Source organism: Macrobrachium nipponense, chromosome 26, assembly GCF_015104395.2.
Source record: "Macrobrachium nipponense isolate FS-2020 chromosome 26, ASM1510439v2, whole genome shotgun sequence".
Lineage (NCBI taxonomy): Eukaryota > Metazoa > Arthropoda > Malacostraca > Decapoda > Palaemonidae > Macrobrachium > Macrobrachium nipponense.
Genome location: NC_087215.1, coordinates 33,453,667 through 33,476,378, shown reverse-complemented (window position 1 = coordinate 33,476,378; position 22,712 = coordinate 33,453,667). Strand labels below are relative to the sequence as shown.

Sequence of the window (22,712 nt, the reverse complement as noted above, 5' to 3'; positions counted from 1 at the left end):
CGATCCCTCTCTCTCCATTCTGTCAGGTAATCAAAATGATAGTCAAGTTATATAAAAAATAACTATTTATTTTAACAATTGAAAGATAGTAAATCAATCAAGTCTCACAGACTAACTTAACTCAGTTACCCCCCAAACATTGAAATGTCTAAAACAGTAATAGGTCACACCAATTGTCTATTCTCCCATCGGGACCCTCGGTCCTCCCCCTTGCCAGAATCAAAGACACGAGAAACACACTCGTAAGTACACATAAGTTTAAAGACAAAGTTAAAGATTAGATATTCTTACAAATGTCAAACAGACAAGCCACCCCTTTGGCTAAAGTAATGCAACTCACCCATGCAGCCGGAATATTTCACTCACTGAACTACAAATAACAAACTTTTGCAGAGCTCCACCCCCGGCATCTTGCCTTTCTCCCACAGACGTCTCTATGCCAGTCTCCCATAGACTTGGTTAGTGATACATTATCAAAGGAAGAGGCACACACGCACATACGAATGCACACTTCGTTAATGCCCCATATTACTAGCTACAACCAGTTTCCCAAAGGCACTTTGAAAAAAGACCCATGAACTGACGAACATTGACTCGCCTAACTATGCAGTTTCATATCACGCCACCACAGAAATCATTTATCAGCTTTTCTCGGGTCGTTGCTTCGGCTCTGTTCTCCACATTCCAAAAAGGTCACAACGAACATATTGGCAATATATCATTAATTATAATCCCTATGACTTACATATATATTATATATATATATATATATATATATATATATATATATATATATATATATATATATATATATATATATATATATATATATATATATATATATATATATATCAGTGGCATTCCTAGACATTTTGGGGCCAAAGGGGCACAGTCCCATTTGGGGCCCCTCTTATGGGGTGGGAGTCGAACGAAGCAAGCCAAAGCTGCTGGGGTTTTTGTGAAAATTTTTAGAATATGAGCAATTGTAAGATCATTTTAAAGGCACTTGTAAATGCAAATTTCATAAGTTTTATTTCTTAAAACTAGGTGTACATTGAAGATCCAATTAATCTAGTTAAACATGATAATTGGTAAAAATGAGGATAACAGTGATGTAGTACTCTGATGGTGATATGATGTGGAGGTAGATAAATGAGTCGATATTGCTGGAAGGGACTTCATCATGTGAAGGGAGGTAGATCAGAGTGATGGGAGTTAGAACAGAGTGAATGGAGGTAGAACAAAGTTTGGGGCGGTAGAACAGAGTGAAAAGGAGTTAAAACAGTGAAGGGAAGGTCGAACATTGTGAAAGGGAGGTAGGGCAGAGTGAAGGGAGGTAGAACAGAGTGAAGGGAGGTAGAACAGAGTAAATGGAGGTAGAACAGAGGGCACTGTTGGCAACAGGTAAGAGTTCCCAGTTTGTATAGTTTAGGGAATAAGGAGGGGCGAAACATATATATATATATATATATATATATATATATATATAGTATATATATACAGATATATAAATAGACGATATATATAGAGAGATTTATATATATATAGATATATGTATATAGATTATCTATATAGATATATATAGATATATATATTATATATATATATAGATATTAATGTATAGGATATATCTGATATATATAGATATATATATATATAGATACTATAAATATATATATATATATCATACATATATACTATATATATATGTAATATATGTATATATATATATATTATATATGTATATATATATATATACATATATATATATATATATATATATATATATATATATATATATATATATATATATATATGTGTTTATATATATCTGTATATATATATATATATATATATATATATACATATTTTATATATATATATATATAGTATATATATCTATATATATATATATATATATATATATATATATATATATAGATATATATATATATATATATATATATATATATATATATTATACGTATATATATATATATATATATATATATATATATATATATATATATATATATACATATATATATATATACTATATAAATACATATATACATATATATATATATATATATTATATATATATATATATATATATATATAACATATATTATATATATATATATATATATATATATATATATATATATAACATTTACATATATATATATATATATATATATATATATATATATATATATATATATCATTCGAGCTACAAATGTCCTTTAATATCTAAATTCACTCTACCTCGGAATTGATATATTTTCATATATGTACCGAAGGGGAATTTTTTAGTTGATAATAATTTTGTACCCCCATGGGATCGAACCACCGTCCAAGTGGACGGGAACGAAATCAGGACAGACAGTGACGCTATCCAATCAGCCAACAGAGACGCTATAAGTTCATATCGATTCTGACCTTACAAATCACCCTCGAACTCGGTGCTTTCGTAATTAGAATCGATATGAAACCCCGTCTACCATGTTAGCCAATTCGAGCGTTTGACAGCACTCTTCACCCGATATAAGCACACGTTGTCAGATCTCACAAGATTCCTTGATTTCATCTGCGATTTAACCAGATCCAGCTAGTCGCTAGAAATTATTGTATTGTTAAGACCGAAGGTTTGTTCATGTATTAAGAAAGGCAGTTTTTAGCGTTTTTATAGGGGTTCCAACTATTTGAGGGCGGTCTGGTACACATCCCCCACTAATATGGGGGGACCACTATATATATATTTTTCCAGGATTTCAAGGAGGGGCAAGTGTCCCCTCTTGCCCCTATGCGTGGGTGCCCACGAATACGCCAGTTGTCTACTTTCTTCCCTCCCTAAATCGTGAATAATTAGTTGAAAATATGGCCAGTATTATTTGCGACATTAATTATGAAGTCTACTATATGTTAAGGCATGTCTTGGTAGTCTTTAATTGTGGTGTTCTAATTTATGTAAAAAAATTTTTATATCTATTGGAACTTGTGTAGTATTAGGTTCGATGTAATTTCTGCTAAGGTATTTTTCTGTAAATGTCTTCCTTCCTAAATTTTACTTTAATTGATAGTATATTAGTTTCTGTGCTTTTATACAATTGTTACTTAAGTAAGTTTGGGAATTTTGTCATTTTCAAGCAGTCAAGATTTTAAGAGATTACACATTATGTTTTAGTAATCTAATTTATGGCTGATTCTAGATTTGTGATGAATATGTCCCAGAAATTATATGATTACTTTTTAAACAAGTCATAATAGGATAAAAGTCACTAGAACATAAAACATCAAAGATAAGCTACTCATATAGGTTACCTTCAGCAATGGAGCATAGAGATATGATGATAGAACTCTGTGGGAGTTAGAAAAAGGAAGTTTTTTAAATCATAGAATTCTGTGGATGTTAGAAAAAGGAAGGCTATTATAATCTTGACTGAAATAACATGGCTCTTATTACTATACATATATTATTATCATTATACTACTAACTTAATTGTCTTCTGCATCAGTTGACTGGTTATTTTCTTTCCTAGTACTACTCTCCATCATCAATCCATAAATTTCTTCCTAGGTCTCTCTCATCTACCTTATAAAGATTTCAAATTGGAAATTGAAGAACACTTATTTCCTTATACAATTTTATTACTATTCAGTTACAAAAATTAAACTATACAAAGTAGACAGTAAGTTACTCTTCAAAATTATTTTGGAAATGGAATTATGTGTTTGACATTCTAGGAATATATATTTAGCAAAAATTAAAAAAATTTCTTGGGACAATTTTTCCTCAACATACTGGAATTAAATTTGTGGACTGCTTCTATTTTTCAGAAAAATAAAAATCTGAATAAGTTACAGACTAATTTCTAAAACAAGTGTAGCCTCTTCAAAGTTACCTCTGCTCTGTATACTATAGTGGTCGAAATATCAAAATGAAGTACACTGGCACCTCACCCTATGTATTGGATTTTGTTACTAAAAAAAAAGAAAAAAAATATTGTTTTGACATTTGCAGACAAAATGTGGTTATTTTTTCTTGTCTAAATTTCTAATCAAGTGTACAACACAGATATACGTATAATGTAATGTGCCTGCTGTACTTTAAATTTACGCAGTAAACCGAGCATCATATTTTCTTCTGGCATTTACATGCTCTAAAATTGTAAGGTTTTGGTTGAAAAAAGCACAATTGCATGCATATATGTACTGTACCTACTTCAGAATAGATAAGCTCAACTACAAATCTGATAATCATATGCATAAAAATATTTCCTTAAATGAATTATATTAAAGTGATTTTAGTTCACTGTATGACCACCTCCAAAATTTTTTAAGATCCGTGGCTAATTGAAGTAGTATAACTGAACCCAGAGCATACTACAAAATAAGAGATTACTATTAACCAAAATTATAAGTACAGTTCCCCAAGTGAATTTTTTTACGATATGATTGCTCCATTCCTGTTTTGCTGTGTGAGCACACTTTTTCCTTTTCCTCTTGCAAGTCTTCCTCACCTTGCACAACATAAGCTTGGTGAAGGTCAGAACTTCAGTCAACCATACACCCACCAGAGGATCTGCTATTTGTAGAACCATTGTAACAGAAGCATCCCCTTCCTTTGCAGCAGATGATAAAGACAGGGCAGCTACAGGTACCGCATCAGACAACACCACATATGAAGAAGGCTCAGGAGCCAAGTCCTTCTTTTCTAACAGATTATCCATGTACAAAAGGAGCAATAACTATGCGGGTAAACTGTTACAGTAGAACTGAATTGCCCGTAAGGATGACCACACCCCTCGCAATAGAGTTGCCAATGTTTTTTATCTACAGAAAAAACAGCAGAGCAACTAAATGAGCAACAAACAAAAATCCAAACAAAGCAAGCTACTCATCCAAGTTTTCACCAGACAGTTAGTAGGAAAGTTGAGTGCAGCACATCTGCAATATCAAAATGCTGGAGAGAGGAAGAAGAGAGAGAGAGAGAGAGAGAGAGAGAGAGAGAGAGAGAGAGAGAGAGAGAGAGAGAGAGAGAGAGAGAGAGAGAGAGAGAGAGAGAGAGAGGAGTATCAACATTAGATGAATGTATGGTATTCCCCCCGTGCCTCATACCCTAACTTCACCAGTTAAGTATCTTTGTCACCAAATTCAATGACTGACCTAGCTCGCACTCAAGGATGCTCCTACATAAAAGGTAGATTTTTTATATCCACTGGAAAAAATACCAGTTAGGATGGGCTAATAATTACTTTATATAGAATTATATAAATTAATGTACACTCTAAGCTAAGCAAGTTGCTCCAGGAGTACTGAATTGTGCTGGCTTTATGTCCACCTTTTTTACCCGATGGATTTTGTTCCCTATCAGGGGGTCATACCCCCCCAGCTGATAAGGTGAGGTGTTACTGTAGGAGCTTTAATTCTTCCTATGACTTCAGCTGTTTCATTTTATTAAAATGTTCAACTTTCTAAAATACTCTAACCCAACATCAAACAATAGTGGTCAAAGATTACAATCCTCAATCAAGACTCAGCAATCCACTCCTCAAAAATGTCCATTCTACACCATATTTCATCAGATCTATAGGATTGAACTAGATTTTAAAAATTTTGTTACAATAAAGCCTTTTCTCGTAATGTACCATCGATAACAAAATCATGGGTCCATGACCTAAATTATGTTGCCAGTTGCAAGGTCAGCCTTTTATTGTAATTTTTGTAAAGCCTACACATCTTTTTGTATCATCCCCATGATAAACAAACAAACCATACCACAAACAGAACCTTTTTTGTAGGACTTAAATCCTACAAAAGTCTGACTGGTATTCAAAAACATCATCAATTGAAAGTTAACTGCAGGTTATCAACTGAAAGTCAACTAGAGTACCCTTACCCAAATCTGTAGCAATGTACACAAAACTGTTAAGAACCATTTTAATGTCAACAGTTTTTTGCAAAAAGAAGTAAACACTTCCTTACAGCTTTACCCAAGTGCAAAATAACAGCAAGATCTCACGTATGTGTCTTCAAGTGCATTTTTAGACTATATGATTGAGCAAAACTACTGGGACATTCTGGACAAGAATATGGCTTCTCTCCTGTATGTGTTCTCATGTGTTTTGTGAGTGTGTCAGCACGAAGAAAACTACGATCACACACACTGCAGGAAAATGGCTTCTCTCCAGTATGTTTCCTCATGTGTATTTTGAGTACACCAGAGTGTGAGAAGCTACTTGGACATATGGTGCAAGTGTAAGGCTTCTCTCCTGTGTGTGTTCTCATGTGTGTCTTGAGCTGACCAGAGTGTGAGAAGGCTACTTGAACATAACTGTGCACGTGTAGCTTCTCTCCTGTGTGCATTCTCATATGTCTAGTGAGTTGGATTAGAGTGTGAGAAGCGACTTGGACATATGGTACAAGTGTAAGGCTTTTCTCCTGTGTGCATTCTCATGTGTGTCTTAAGTTGACAAGGACGTGCAAAACTGCTCTCACATACTGTGCAGGTAAATGGCTTTTCACCAGTATGAGTTTTCATGTGTGTCTTTAGAGTACTTGAACTGAGCAAAGGTAATTGGGAACACTCAGTACAAGCATATGGCCTCTCGCCTGTGTGAGACCTCATGTGTCCTTTAAAGGCACTTTTTTCATAGAAGCTCTTCCCACATTCACTGCAAAGGAATGGCCTCTCCCTTTTGTGTGTGTTCATGTGCTTTTTGAGGGCCTGAGAAGTTGGGAAGACAGATTTGCATTCAGAACATGACTTCTCTACTGCATGAGCTCTCATGTGCCTCTTGAGAGGGCCTGTATGAGAAAAACTCCTTCCACACACTGGGCAAGTGGTTAGATTTTCACCTTCTGTATGTATTTTCATGTGTCTCTTGAGTCCATCAGACTGGGAAAACTTATTTCCACATTCAGAGCAAGAATAAGGCTTTCTCTCCAGTGTGGATTCTCATGTGTTTTCGAAGATGACCTGATAGTACAAATTTACTTCCGCACTCAGAGCAGCTGAATGGCTTTTCACCTGTATGACTTCTCATATGCACTCGGAGACTATGTGGTACAGCAAAACTACTCTGACATTCAGTGCAGGAATAAGGCCTCTCACCTGTATGGGTCCTCATGTGAACTTTGAGTTTATGTGACTGTGAAAACGATCTCCCACATTCTGCACAGGTGAATTTTTTTTCATCTTTCCGGCCTTTTATGTGCTTTCTCTGATTAAGAAGATTCTCCTCACCAATCACATTCTTCCTACAATTATCATCATAATTTAGTGAGTCCTTTTCACTGTCTGTCATTTCACCAAACTCAAACACCTCTGGGTCAGCCTTGACCTCAACTTTAACAGATGGACCTTGATATAATGTGTCATCATCATCATCACCACTGTCTGTGATTAAAGCTGAACTAGACTCAAAATTTTTGTAATCATGATTGTTTGGTGAAAATGATAGTGGATCTTCCTCTTCTGTACTCTCAGGATGATCAAGCTCTTCTTTGACTTTAACCTCAACAGTTGGAGCTAGGTAAATGGAGTTATCCTCAGTATCACTGGATATTGCTCGTGGGTTATCCTCAATATTTTTGTTATCCTGACCAATTAAATGGAATGTTGATGGGTCTTTGACCTCCATTTTCCAGAAATGTTAATCTGAGAGGTAGCTTCCAAGTCAATTACTAATTACACAGTGTTGTCAAAGAATTTTAATGCTGCCTAAGTAGGCTTAATTTCAATGCTGCCTAAGTAGGCTTAATTTCAATCTGTTTTCCACATGTACACAAATAATCTTCCTACACTCTCACCTTTACCTTTACCACAATTTTCTCTCACTTTATTTATGCAAAAAAACAATCATCAACATGATCAAAAGCAATTAATTGTAACATGCAATAAAGGTATATATAAAAAACCATATACAGTTCTTAAATAAAACCAACCCACTCAAGAACTCTTTTGTCAGACAAATTTGCATCTCCTACTTTGAATAACACCTACTAATATTTAATCATCATTAAAAGCAATGTCAAATTACCAGTAAAAGCTTCAAGACCTTACATTACATTAAAGTAATTTTCTGTCTTTTCACATTACCAGTGATCTTGAAGACCTTTAACAATGACCTGATTAATACATAAAACTGGCATTACAATGACCATGGTCACGGGTGGTGTCGACTGAAGTCACCGCACTGAAATCTCACCAAATTTCAATATTCTTCACAACAGGACAATGCTGATGACGTTTTCATTCTGTTTAGATCCTCTGAAATAAATAAAGTGAAGTAAATATAAAATGCAAATTTGTCTCAAAACAATGAAATTTTCATTATTAAAATGAAGTTTTATTGTATACTTACCGAACAATTATAGAGCCGTGATTTCCACGAGCGGCAGGATACTAAATTCAAATTTAGCGCGTCGGCGTCGCCAACACTGGTGGTGATGACGTCATCTCCCTCCACTCGCGGGAGAACCAGGTACAACTGCCCAGGTGAATCCAATTCTTTCTGCCCGTCCGTCCACCTAAGGGGAGGAGGGTGGGTATAATCATAATTGTTCGGTAAGTATACAATAAAACTTCAATTTTATAATGAAAAATTTCATTTTTATTGTATGTCTTACCGAACAATTATAGAGCTGATTACACATTTATGGGAAGGTGGGATTCAGTGGACCACTAGTATTTTTAAATGGTTACATTTATTGCAATACCAGTAAACACTCAAGGTGTCTGTTGTACCTTACCTTGTAAGAGAGCTACAGCAGACTGTTACTGCCTCTGGTCGGTGCTCTTCTTACTATTGTAGAGGAATTGGAATTTGACCAAAGTTAGCCTCTACAGGAGTGGAATCCTTCCGTAGTTCAAGCGAGTCAAGGCTGACTGACGGAGGATAGTAACAACAAAGATTGCCCTTGCCCTGGGCTAAGACCAGAAATTCAATCATACAAAACATTTGTCACCAACACCAGATTTAAAAACATATATAACCCAACCATTGTAAAATCTGACCTAACAGACTGGTGAAGTATCCCAGGTACTCAGTACCCCCAGCTTCCCTTGAACTCGACAACCTATTCAAGGTGAAAAGTTAGCATAGAGGTGACGACCCCTGTGCCGTTTCTCCCAACACCATGCCAGAAAACCGCCACCGGACCTAACGTTTTACAATTCTCGAAAACCGTTTCTATCTCTTTGAGATAATGACTCGCAAAAAAACCGAATTCGATCTCCAGAACGTGCTCTGAAGAATCGAAGCTAAAGATAAATTCTTTCTGAATGCTAAAGAAGTTGCCACTGCTCTAACCTCGTGAGCTTTAACTCTCAGAACGGAAAGATTGTCGTTCTCGACTGCGAGTGAGCTTCCTGATAAGCTCTCTAATAAAGAACGATATAGCATTCTTAGAAAGAGGACGAGAGGGATTTTGAACCCGAGGTCCAGAGCTTAGAAGATTGTCCTCTAATACCCTTAGTGGCAAACAGATACTGCTTAATAGCCCTGACTGACATAAGAGCCTTTCTTCCTCCTCATGTCCAACCAAATCAGATAAGTTCCTTACCACAAAACTCCTCGGCCAAGGATTAGAAGGATTCTCATTTTTGGCTAGAAAGGTCAAAGATACCGAAAATACAGCATTGCCTTGAGAGAAACCGACTCTTTTGTCTATAGCGTGCAATTCGCTGACACGCTTAGCAGAAGCTAGTGCAATAAGAAAGAGTGCCTTCTTAGTCAAGTTCCTGAGTGAAGCCGACTTCAAAGGCTCAAACGGTGGCCCCATGAGGAACTTAAGCACACATCTAAGTTCCAAGCCACTGTATCTTGCGGGAGCTTAGTGGTTTCGAAAGACCTAATGAGGTCCGACAGATCTGAATTGGAGGAAATATCCAAACCTCGATGTCGAAAAACCGAAGAGAGCATGGCTCTATATCCTCTGATCGTCGAAGGAGCCAGTTTCTTAGAGTTCCTAAGAAATAGCAGAAATCTGCTATTTCTGTGTTAAAGAAAGAGGTCGCAGAAGTAGAGACTTTAGCACTTCTACACCACTCTCTGAAGATTCTCCACTTCCCTTGATAGAGTTTGTTAGAAGACTCTCTCCTACAACGAGCGATAGCTTCTGCAGCTCTTCTTGAAAATCCTTTCGCTCTGACAAGATTCCGGACAGTCTGAACCCTGTCAGAGCTAGAGCGGACAAGTTTTGGTGGAACCTCTTGAAGTGAGGTTGTTTGAGAAGCCACTTCTCTGGAGGAAGAAGTCTGGGGAAGTCTACTAACACTGGAGAAGGTCCGGGAACCACTCCTTCCTGGGCCAAAAGGGAGCGATTAACGTTAGCGTTACATTGCTGTGCGACATGAACTTGTTCAGCACCTCTCTTATTAGACCCGAACGGAGGAATGCATAAGCTTCCAGACCCGACCAATCCAACAGCATTGCGTCCACCGACCAAGCTAGAGGATCTGGGACTGGAGAACAAAAGAGAGGAAGACGGTTGTTCCTTGATGTCGCGAACAGTCTATTGACGGTCGTCCCCAAAGGCGCCAAAGTTTCTGACAAATCTTGTTGTCCAAAGTCCACTCCAGAGGTAACACTTGCTGTTGACGACTTAACTCGTCCGCCAGGACGTTCATCTTTCCCGGAACAAATCTCGGGACTAGCTGAACCTTCGCTTCGTTTGACCACAGGAGGAGATCCTTGGCTACTTCGTACAGAGAGAAAGACTGAGTCCCCCCCTGTTTCCGCACATACGAGAGAGCCGTGGAGTTGTCGGAATGCACTGCCACTACTCGACCTTCTACTAAGCTCTGAAACCTGTCTGAGCCCCAAGAAAATTGCTAACAGTTCCTTTACATTTATGTGGAACTTCTCCTTCTCCGACCAAGCTCCTGAAGTCCGTTGATTTCCCAGTAGGGCTCCCCAACCTGTGTCTGATGCGTCGGAAAAGAACTGTAGGTTCGGGAGGATGGGTCGTAAATCTAACCCTTCTTCCAACCTTGCTCGAGAGAGCCACCACCTTAGGTCCTCTTTTATTTGATCTGTGACAGGAAAGGTAATCGAGTCTGGTTGTGTCTTCCTGCACCAAGAGGCTCTCAGGAAAAACTGCAGAGGTCTCATGTGCAGTCTTCCCAACGTCACAAATTTCTCCACTGACGTCAATTTGCCCAGGAGCCTCATCCATGATTGGCAGAACTTACCTTTTTGTCCAAGAACTCCTGAACTGTCTCCAGACAGCCTTGAACCCTCTTCGGGGACAGAAAAGCCCGAAAAACTTGAGCATTCAGAATCATCCCAAATAAAGGATGCTCTGAGATGGAACCAACTGGGACTTCTGTTTGTTGACCAGAATTCCTAACTTTCTGGCAAGATCCAGAGTTGTTCCAAGGTCCTTCATGCACCGACTCTCTGATTCCGACCGGAGAAGCCAATCGTCCAGATAGAGGGAGATTCTTACTCCTAATATGTGTAGCCAGCTTCCTATCGGGGATAGAACCCTGGTGAAAACTTGAGGAGCGGTCGCTAGTCCGAAGCAAAGCGCCCGAAACTGAAACACCTTGCCTTCGAACATGAACCTCAGGTACTTCCCGAGATTCGCGATGTATCGGAATGTGAAAATAAGCGTCTTGCATGTCCAGAGAGACCATCCAATCCCCTGTCTGATGGACTCCAGAACCGACCGAGTGGTCTCCATATGAATTTTGTTTTCTGGACATGCAAGTTCAGGGCGCTCACATCCAAAACTGGCCTCCAGCCCCCTGATGAACTTGGGAACTACAAAAAGGCGATTGTAAAAGCCTGGAGGAAAATCCCCTTCTATCTGTTCTATCGCTTCTTTGAGAACAAGCGCTTCCACTTCTGCGGCTAGCGCCAGAAATTTGTCTGAGCCCGGAGAGTATTGACCTGGAATGGAATTGGCACTAGGTGAGAGCGAGGGAGGTGAAACGAGAGGAATACGATAGCCGAACTTGAGTACTTGCACTACCCAGGCTTCTGCTCCTCTGTTTTCCCATTCCTCCCAAAAAAGAGCCAGCCTGGCTCCCACTGGTGCATGGAAGAACCGAGCTTTCATTTGGAAGGTTTGTTAACCTTGGCCGAGGCCTTAGACTGAGGTCGCAAATTCGATTTCGGCCGAAAGAAGCGCTTGGGTTTTCTCCCTCGAAAAGGCGCTTGGGCCAGAGGAGAAACCGAAGGAACAGTCTCCACAGGAGCTTTAGGTCTCTTAGTAGACTGTGCCAGTAAATCCGAAGTAGATTTCTTATCTAGCGCAGACGAAATTGACAACACTACATCGTCTGGAAAGAGGTTATCTTTCACAAAAGGAGCAAACAAGAGAGCCGACTTCTGTTGGGACGTAACCCTTTTAGAAGCAAAGGAGCACCAAAGTTGCCTTTTCTTAAGGGTACCAAAGGCGATGAGCGAAGCTAACTCATCACATCCATCCCTATGATTTGTCCGCACAGGACAGAACACCAATCCAATCCTCCGCTAACTCCTGAGAAAGAGAAGGACAGTCTTCGATCTTGGCCGCTAAAGCGCCAATAGTCCAATCAAGGAAGCTAAAGACTTCCAAAAGTTTAAATTGATTCTTTACAACGTGGTCCAACTCAGCGCTGTAAAGAAAAACTTTCGCTGCGGCGAAAGCAGATCATTCTAGAGGAGTCGATTAAACTGGAGAAGTCTCCCTGGGAGGCATGCAGAAAACTCCCAGAGAAGGAGCTTCCCCAGTTACATAAAACCTATACCTCTTACGAAGCAACTTAGAGGGAGGGTAAGCAAAAAGAGCCTTCCCTAAGTCTCTTTTCATAGACATCCATTTCTCCGTCTCTTTCAAACGAATGTCTAACCGCTTTAGATAGAACAAGTTTTGGGAGGAGAGGGTCTGAAGTTTTCCTCCTCATCAAAAAGTCGAAGTTGGGGAGCGCGGAGCCGCTTTCTCAAAATAATCTGGATAAGATACCAGAAGAAATCTAAGGAGACGTGAATAACACGAGAGGTGATGTGAATCCTCCTCCTCTACTTCTTCTTCATTCTCCGATACCGCCGAAGAAGTAGACGGAACTACAACCGGATCTGAAGGTTTCGAACCACCCTTGGACTCATTCATCCAGTTGGTTAACATCTCTAACTGCTTGCGCAAAGGCGCCAGAGACGAATCAAAAACAGTTAACGTAGGCTTGGAAGAGCCTAAATGTTCAGCAGGAGGCGGAAAAAACTACTTGCGCCTCGCTCGGAGCCGCCGAAATTCGAGGCGAAACAGGCGCATCAGGCGTAACAGACCGAAAAGCGCCTAAAGAAACACCCTTAGAACTGCTAGCTACAGCGCTAAAACCACAATCTCTACTAGTAGATGGAGCCGAAAAAGGCACAGATTGAGGCGACGAAACAAGCCGCTAACGGCCGAGGCGCAACCCTACTCTCAGGCTCCTTATACCGCTTGACTGGAGGAGGCGAAGAATCGGCGCCTGAACGACTCTTTAAGGGACGCGAAAACGGGCGAATCTCGCCAAGAGCGCCGCGCGACTGGAGACGAATCGCTTGAATCATTCGAAAGGCGTCTGACCGCAACACCTTTCCAACGCTTAACCGAGCCCTGTTGAGGCGCAACAGGCTCAACAAGAGAGGCGCCTGTCTGTGGGCAAATCCCGATCGACCTCCCTTGGACTTCGGTATGTCTTCTCCCCGGTGCGGGGGAGCTGGACAGTGACCTTTGTCTAGGAGACGTGTCAGGACAGACAGACGCACCCTCAACTACACTCTTACCTGAAGCCGCTTTCTCCAAAAACGTCTTAACTGAATTACCAAGTTGCAAAACCGTATTCGCTAGTACCGAAAATTTCTGATCTAACCTCGATTCCAGACTGGCAATGGTGTGGAAGGAAGAAACTACACGGGAAGCCGGAGAAGCGGGATTAGTAGGAGGAATAGGAGGTGTAGTTAAAGGAGACATAACAATTTGAGGAGAAACAGAAGGAACAGAAGCATCGCAAGACGAAGCGGAGCTAAGTCTACTTTCCCTAAGCGCTGCTTTTCTAATTCTGTCTTTAGCTAATTTCTCCGAGTATGAACTAAAAAACTTCCATTGAGAATCAGTCCATCACTACACTCGTTACATGTTCGATCTGCTGAACAAACCTGTCCCATACACTTAACACATTTAGTGTGAGAATCATATTCTAACTTGGATAATCTAGTTTTACATCCTGAGATGCAAAACCTAACTCCCGACGGACTAGAATCCGACATGGCAACGCCTAAATAAAAAGCAAAATAACAACAACGCCAAAAAAGAGTACTTCACCAATTCCGAAGATCAATTCCACAAGAAAAAAAGCGAAGCAAAGTCATCCAACCGCACCGACCACGATGTTCACCGGACGCCGGCAGGAAAAGAATTGGATTCACCTGGGCAGTTGTACCTGGTTCTCCCGCAAGTGGAGGGAGATGACGTCATCACCATCAGTGTTGGCGACGCCGACGCGCTAAATTTGAATTTAGTATCCTGCCGCTCGTGGAAATCACGGCTCTATAATTGTTCGGTAAGACACTACAATAAAAACACTGATTACACAAAAATTAATACTTGCAATTTCCAAATAGATTCAATGCTTCACAGTATAAAAGTCATTGTTTGGATTCCATGTGAGGTACCTCAAGGTAATGCAGACTCACTCAAGATGATTTTCCTTCACACAGCACCAGAAAATACTTTATCGAATCATCATTGGTGCCGGACTGTAGATGGCGCCGGCAAGCTGGGTGCCAGTCCACCAGTCAAGCTTCTATGAGTTCGCGGATGCCGTAAGCTCTAAAGTTGGCAAAGCTCAGAGTCTGAAATTGAAAGACCCTTCCTGGAACATAAACCTTAGATACTTCTTGGATTCCTGGTGTATGGGAACATGGAAAAAAGCATTCTGCATATCTATTGTCGCAATCCAGTCTCCTTGACAGACAGCTGACAGGACTGAAAGATTGGTTTCCATTCTGGATTTTGTGGTCTTCACAAAGAAATTCAAAGAACTTATGTCCAGGACAGGGCTCCGACCCGCCAATGACTTGGGGACAAGAAACAGACGGTTGCAAAACCTCTTCATGCTTACGTCTTCAACCAACTCTACAGCTCCCATCCTGCGAGGGGATTAGATCTCTTGTGATTTTTCTATGGACCATACAGGCAGGCCCCAGTTACCAACAGGGGTTCCGTTCCTGGGGACTTGACAGAAACCGATATTCAAAAAGTTTAAGGATGCCACAATCCACCTTATGGTGCCCTAGACTGGTTAACGATACCTTAGAATAGATAGTGTCTTGGCCAGATATTTTGCCCTAATATGTAACATAATTCTCTGCTTTTTAACGGGATCCAGCTGGGCACTAAAAATGATCCTATTGTTAACACCGACGGTTTGTTTGCGTATGAACAATAAAGCGCTCGAAACTGGAAAATCCTCCCCATGAAGATGAACCGAGGATATTTCCTGGAATCCTTGTGAATTGGTATGTGGAAATATGCCTCCTGCATGTCCAGGGAGACCATTCAATCCTCCTAACGAAGAGATGCTAGCACCGAGTGAGTCATTTCCATGTTGAACTTGGTTTTCTGCACCTCCCTTCTGAATAAGAGCTTCCACCTCTTGAGCAAAGCTAAAAACCTCTCCAAGCCTGGAGTAGGCAGATATAATGCAATGGGAATATTGGAGAGAGGCGGAGGGTCTTTGAGAGGAATGGAGTAACTGAAATAAAGAACCTGGATCACCCATGAGTATGCTACTCCGCGACTTCTATCCTGACAAAAGAGGCTCAATCTGGCACCTTTTGGAGCATGAAGGATTGTAGGATCACTTGGAAGTCAATTTGGAAGCGGGTTTTGTGGAAGGCTTGGTCGGAGCTCACAAATTCGAATGAGGTCTAATGAAAGGTCTGGATTTACCTCCTCAAAAGGATTGCTGCTGAAGTTACAGATGTGGACTTTGCACGTTTAGTCGACTGTGCTAGCAGGTCATTAGCAGATTTCTCCGAGGAGAAAGTGGTTCTTGTCGAGAAGAGAAAACAGCAATGCAGACTTTTGAGATGAGATGACTCCTCTAGTGACAAAACCCCAAAACTCTCTTTCAAAGCCATCCAGAATTGACAAGCCAACCTGAGGCTATGTACTTTTTGTAGCAAGCACTCCAATCATCCACTCAAGAAAGCTCATTATCTCCAGGACCTTAAAGATATTCTTGACCAAATGGTCCACCTCAGGAGGTGAAAAGTAAACTTTGCTGCTGAAAAGGCTGACTTTCAGTTAGCATCTATCAAACCAGAGAAGTCCCCTGGGAGGAGGCAGATATTCCCATAGAAGGAGCTTCTCCAGTAACGTAGAACCTGTACCTTTTCTTAACGAGTTTCGACGGGGGAAAGGCCAAGGAAGCTTTCCCTAACTCCCTCTAGGTCACTAACCAATCCTTAACATCATGAAGAGATCTCTTAGAAGCCTTAGAAAGCACTAGCTTCAGAAGAAGGGGATCTAAATGTTTCCTTCTCATCAAGAAAATCGAAGCAGGAGACCTGGGAGCTGCTGCGACAAAGTAATAGTAAGGGAACGTGTCAAGAAGGTACCTCAGCAGACTCGAATAAGCTAAAGCTGGGATACAGTCCACGTCTTGTTCTTCATCATCTGATGAAACATAAAAAAGAGAAGGCTCCGTGCTCTTAGGCCCTTGCTGGTTCCCTTTCATCCAGCTCATTAACTCCTCCAACTGACAACAAAGCAGGGGCAAATTCAAGTCATCTTGAGTGGAAATTGAAGCAGCCAGAGTCATAAGTGTCAACACACTCAACACAGAAGGCTTCACACCTGTTGAAGAATGCTCCGAACAAGAAGTCAAAGCAGGACTCATTGTATGAAGATGAGTAAAACGCTCAGACGGAGTAAACACACGACACTCTTCAAGCGAATGGGAGAAGTCTGTTGCCAACTTACGACTACGAGTTGAAGTCCAGGTAGTGACGATGCAAGAGGGGCATGGACTATCATCAACTTCCCTGGTCCTCTTAACAGGAGGCGGGGAGAGGACCTCTTCAGTCGAACATCTCTTAAAAGGCCACAAAGCTGAAGGATTACACCAATTACAACATCCTACAGGTGAAGAATCACTCGAATCCATCAATAAACTAGCACCAAATGAAACGCCTTTCCATCGGCGTTTAGTCGACTCCTGCTGGTGCACTCAGGATCAACAGAGGAAGTGACTACTTGTGCGCAATCCCCACCAGTCTCCCTTGGACATCTGGTATGTCTTCTCCCCAAAGTAGAGGAGCGGGGGACAGGGACCTTCGTCTAGGAGAACTTTTGGAACAAACAACCTCCCCCTCAGACTGCACTAGCACTTTTCACATTACTATTAGTCTTTTCAATGAAAGACTTAACAGATAACCCTAATTGCACTACCATGTTAGTTAATAAATCAAACTTTTTCTTGAATTTAGATTCAAGGCTTGCCATGGCATCAGAAGAAACTCCATGGGAAGCTGGTAAAGGAGTTAAAGGAGCAAAAGGAGATGACTCGAGATCAGAGGCAAATTCTGAGGAGGAGGGGAAGAAATAGGATCAGGTGCTTCAATAGGAGAAGCAGAAGGGCTACACTTTATTTTCAGCACTATGAGCTGCCTTCCTCTTCCTATCCTTGATTACTTTATCAGAGTGAGAAAAATTTTTTCCACTGCTGCTCACTCCAATCCCTAAATTCCTCATATGTAGATCACCATGATATCTAGCAGTATTGGTCAGTGACACCCTGTTGTGCAAACCCTTTTTTTTTGTATGGATCTTGCAAGCAAGGAGCAAAAAGGTCATGCAGCTCTTCCCTGCATACCTAGCCTGAAGTTTGAATAGGTAAGAGTCCAAGACAGTCCCTGCCTCTTAAAAGGAACAGAGGAACTGGTTCAAGAGGACCACTTGGAGAACCTGGTACACAACTAACATGCATGTGAGTGACCACCACTACTAATCTTTGAAACGGAAGCTGCTAACTCAAAGTCTGACAAGAATAATTGTGGGAGGATTTCTGAAGCAAAACAACTCATTCAATGTGGGAGGATTTCTGAAGCAATAACAACTCATTCCATGAGAGGAGGAAGAGGAGAATGATAAATGCTTGCATTCCTTTACTGAACTTATAGATCATATTACTCCAATTATTAGTTTAACACTCCTCAGCTAGCAGATTTGATGAAAGAATATAGCCTGTGTTTGATACCACTGGGAGGTTGGAAGTTAAGTTTTACAACCTCTTAACAGGAACAGGGGAACCTCTTAGACAAAACTATGTGGTGCAGAAAAGCAGCAAAACACAGGTCGCTCAGAATACCAAGGGCAAACCTCATCACCTGGAAGTAATCCAGCAAAGCTGCCAACAATGCAGGGGTAGATATTGGCAGGTCATGAGCTCAAACTGTGATCTCTTCTGGCAAGATTAGCACAAATTTGAGCCACTATACTATTGGAAAGCATGTGCTAGTCACCCACATTGAATCATAATAACTACCTAACACTAAGCCAGAGCAGAGGAAGTATTGGGTGGGGAAAGAGGAAGGGCAGTCTGAGAGTAAAGAACCAAAGAGATCTGACAGTACCAAAGGCTGGGTAACCGACCCCAAAAGTCACTAGCAAATGACTTTGGGCCTTCCTCTATTGCTTGCCGACCCTCTTCTATTGAAGAGACCAGAAAGCACTCCTTGCACAGCATCATGGTTGTTGAAACAAAGGACATAAAATACTGCTGTCACTCTTTGTTTTTATCCAATGCAAAAATTAATACACAACACAGGCAAAGTGTGCACACACATTAAGTCCACACCCAATGACTGAAGGCCAAAGGAAAAGTGTTAGCTTACTACCTATGGCACGAACTCAGCATCGGGCACCCCCAGGAGCTAGTACTAAACATGGCAAAATAGATTTGATGCCCCAATCCCTAGTGGCTGCTGTATTCTCAGTAACATTCCTTGCAGTCGGTGCAGTTAGGGTAAAATACCAAATGGCCAGCCTCTATTGTAGTGCAACCACCTTACCGAAAAAGTACTTTAAAATGTCCTGTAACCCAGGAGAGACATTATAGTCAAGAATCAGTGTCCACTGAAGCAACACCTCGAGACCTCTACTTTCCTCTCAAAGTAGTAGGGGAAACAACCGACTGGACTAGCTGATCCAGTTTTCACCACATACAGATCCACCCTTCGAAAAAGCACTTTAATACGTCCTGACACCAGAGACGGGCACCAGTCATGAGTCATCGGTGGTGTGACCAACAGCTTGAGACCTCCACTCTCCTTTCAAAGTAAGTATTTTCTCCTAAGTTAGAAATTAAAGTCATATTTTAAGATTAAACAGAGGTTAATGAAAGTCTAGCCACGCACAGTGCAAACATACCTCCATGACGCTTTCAAAATTTTTACTTACAACTCCAAATATTTAGAAGACCGAAGCCATCTTGATGTTTGCGTCAATAAACTTCCCTTTCCATGTGCTAAATCCGCACACCACTTGTACCCATAGATGCTGGAGCACTTTCTTCACAACAATTGTCAACAATGACACCAACTGGGCTGATCCAAGGAAACTATGATTTTTTGGTAGAAGAGGAAGCGTGCACTAGATAATTATATTTTAATAAATAGTTAAACGGCAGTATAAGGTCATGAATTGCATAATTTTTTAACGTATTCATGATTATTAATTTGAAAATATTTGTTGTTCAAAAAGTAAATAGATTCCTGACTCAAATATCAACAGTTTTGCTGTGAACAGTACCTACGGCATTGTTCGCGCTCTTCTATTGTTTATCAGTGTTGCCAATTGGTATGTGTTTCCCTCCAAACTGGGTATAAGGCTTACACAAAACTGGGGATATAAGTGATATTAGCATATATATTTGTAGTATACATATGTACATATTAGAGCAATTTTATCATTATTGCATTACTATGACAACTAGAATTCATGGAAACAGTTTGTAAATGCATCAGCAGATGTGTGAAGCTCCACTAAATTGCAACTATGACATTTTGCCGTCGTCTGCTCGTATCTACTTTAGAAATATCTGTAATTTTTCAGGGCTAATTTGGTTGCAAAAAAGGGATAAGACATATATTAAATAAAAATTTTGAAGTAACAAAGTAAAATTAAACTAAATAATGAGTAAAGTAAACAATTAAGGGAATAAAGCTTTGCACCTCATAAACCGTGAAAGTCGTGTGCTCCCCGCAACTGTTTGTGGAGTGAGCGCTTAGGAACCAGGAACCGCAACATAGTTCATGAGCAAATTGGAGTGAATTAAGACCAAAACGTGTGTAATTACAATCAAATAAGCACTGTGAAGTTTCAGTTGTGATGGCAGTAAGGGTAAAACCACCGATTAGAAGGTAAAAATTAATTTTAGTTCAAACCATGACCCCAGGAATAAGTTTTACACTTACACTAATATAGGTAATAAAATGTTGTTTTATTGTGTTGATTACAACTGCAATCTTGAGTAAGATCAATGTTACATTTTAACGCTAACATTGTTCAAATGAGTGCTTTGAAGGCTGGGAAAGATGTTGGATCCTTGGCGGTTACGAATGGCACCTCAGTCGGTGGACGGCATATTGGATTTAAAAACTGCCTTGAAAACATATTTTATGGAGACCTCACATGCCTATTTTAGTTTGTATGGGGCTTTCTTATATCAAATAATGTTGACGAAACTTCAATCTTTTGAATGGTATTCTTAAAGTTGTAATTGTATTCTTCTTTCACCAATTAAATATCAAGTGAATAAGGTTGATCCATGCAATGATGACGATGGATCCACTGCAGTGTTTCCCCCTAAGTCTTTTCTCCCAAGTCACAAATTAAGGTCATTGGTAATTTCCGATTTTCGGGAAGGTGGTCGCGCTATGGTAGAGGTAGCCATTCGGTATTTTACCATATTGCCAAGAATTTGCTACCCAGGTGGGTCGGGGGACTCACCCACCCACCCATCTACCACTAGTAGCCTAGGTTGTTAACCACCTTGTTACTGAGCTTTAGTAGCTCGTAGTATAGGCTAGTAGTAGGTATACTACCTATTAGGTAGTGGTAATACCTACCTAGGTACAGTATACTCAGTATTTTCCATCTGTACACCCGACTGTGGCGTTTGGGTATGGTAACAGCGTCCCGGGCTTTAGATAGCGACATTCAGCTTACATTCAACAATAATAACAATATCCTATTTCGAATAGTATTAGCTACTAGGTAACAGTGTAATTCGCATACAGTAGCTAAATCATTAAAACACTTTTCAGTTGCAAATGTACAACCAGATATCCTTTTAGCCTATTTACCTAAAACTTACACATAGCATAACTATCTAAAGCCTGGGGCACAGTGTTACCATACGGAAACACCACAGGCAGGTGGGAAAAAAAAAAAAAAAAAAAAGTATACTACCTTGGTACCTCCACAAAGGCTAAAAGACGAAGGTTTAGCATAGCGTATTCGTCTAGGAACCAATCAAACTTCCACCAGGAACTTTAGCTAGGCTATTACCTGAGTACCTAACAATGACTAGCCTAACAGTCTCGAGAGGTCTGGGCTAGCCGGCTAGGTATCACCTATACTAGCCTACCTAAGGTAGCTACCTACTAGGGTAAAAAACCGCATGGTACAGGGGTGGACCATGTACGATCAATGTGTACAACACCAAAAAAAGTACATTATAACGCGTCCTGACATCGGAGATGGGCATCAGACGCGACTTGTTGTTGGTGAGAAACGGAGCTAAAGACCTCTACTCCGGTGTCAGGACGCGTTATAATGTACTTTTCATGGGGTTGTACACATTGATCGTACATGGTCCACCCCTGTACCATTCGGATTTTACCCTAGTACCTAGGTATAACCTATAGGCTACTCTGTTTTTTTTTCATCTGTCCATCCGCCAATGGTGTTTGTGTATGGTAACACTGTGTCCCGGTAAATAGTTACGCTGTGTGTAAGTGTTAGGTTAAATAAAAGGATATCTGAGTGTACATTTGCAACTGAAAAGAAAAGTGTTTTAATAATTTACTGTAGGTATGCGAATTACACCGTTAATATTCGAAATAGGATATTATCATAATTGTTGAATGTGAGCTGAATGTAACTATCTAAAGCCCGGGACGCAGTGTTACCATGCGAAAACACCACGGGTGGATGGACAGATGGAAAAAAACAGAGTATAGCTAGCTAGCTATAACCTACTACCTAATAGATACCTAGGTAGCTAGGTAGTAGGATACCTTTGTGGCTCCAAACTTACTGCTACACCTACGCTATCGACCTTCCAGACAGCATCAATAGCTTCAAAATAAACAAATTGAGCCCGAACTTCAATTACTTACATCTAACCAAAACTTGCATTTCTTCGATCGTAAATATAGCCAGCATTTACGAACAGCAACAAGAGACAAGAAAAATCCCTTGGCAGTTCTTGCTTCTTGCTCTTGGTCACTTGTCACTTGACCCCGGGGCCACCCCAAGTCCCCAACCAGTCATTAAACAAACACAGTTCCGAGCCCACTACGCTAGTATTCACGTCATGCGAGGCTGCGAGCCATTAAAATACGAAGACAGTGAGGTGCAAGGCTTTTTAACACGATACAATTGTTACTTTATACCCTTGCTCTTTCCTACGTTTTATTACATTAGTTACACATATTGAATTC

General features: G+C 40.4%; 2 protein-coding genes across 2 annotated transcripts in view; both read right to left on the bottom strand.

Annotated features, from left to right (window-relative positions):
* Nucleotides 1–4,999: 4,999 nt before the first annotated feature.
* LOC135199623 (zinc finger protein 84-like) overlaps nucleotides 5,000–22,712 on the bottom strand; it is a 108,852-nt gene continuing 91,139 nt past the window's right edge. The window contains exon 7 of the mRNA XM_064227781.1: nucleotides 5,000–6,379. Coding sequence (XP_064083851.1) covers nucleotides 6,022–6,379 — 358 coding nt within the window. The 3' untranslated portion in view covers nucleotides 5,000–6,021. The remainder of the gene's footprint in view (nucleotides 6,380–22,712) is intronic.
* Nucleotides 6,884–22,582, bottom strand: LOC135200168 (gastrula zinc finger protein XlCGF48.2-like). The gene is made up of 2 exons (XM_064228529.1): nucleotides 22,389–22,582; nucleotides 6,884–8,275 (listed from the first exon to the last, which is right to left on the bottom strand). The coding sequence occupies exon 2, from the start codon at nucleotides 7,644–7,646 to the stop codon at nucleotides 6,924–6,926; it is 723 nt and encodes a 240-aa protein (XP_064084599.1). The 5' UTR covers nucleotides 7,647–8,275; nucleotides 22,389–22,582; the 3' UTR covers nucleotides 6,884–6,923.

Bases quoted from the DNA above. Each gene is read 5' to 3' on its own strand.
- LOC135200168 (XM_064228529.1), bottom strand. From the start codon at position 7,646: ATGGAGGTCAAAGACCCATCAACATTCCATTTAATTGGTCAGGATAAC.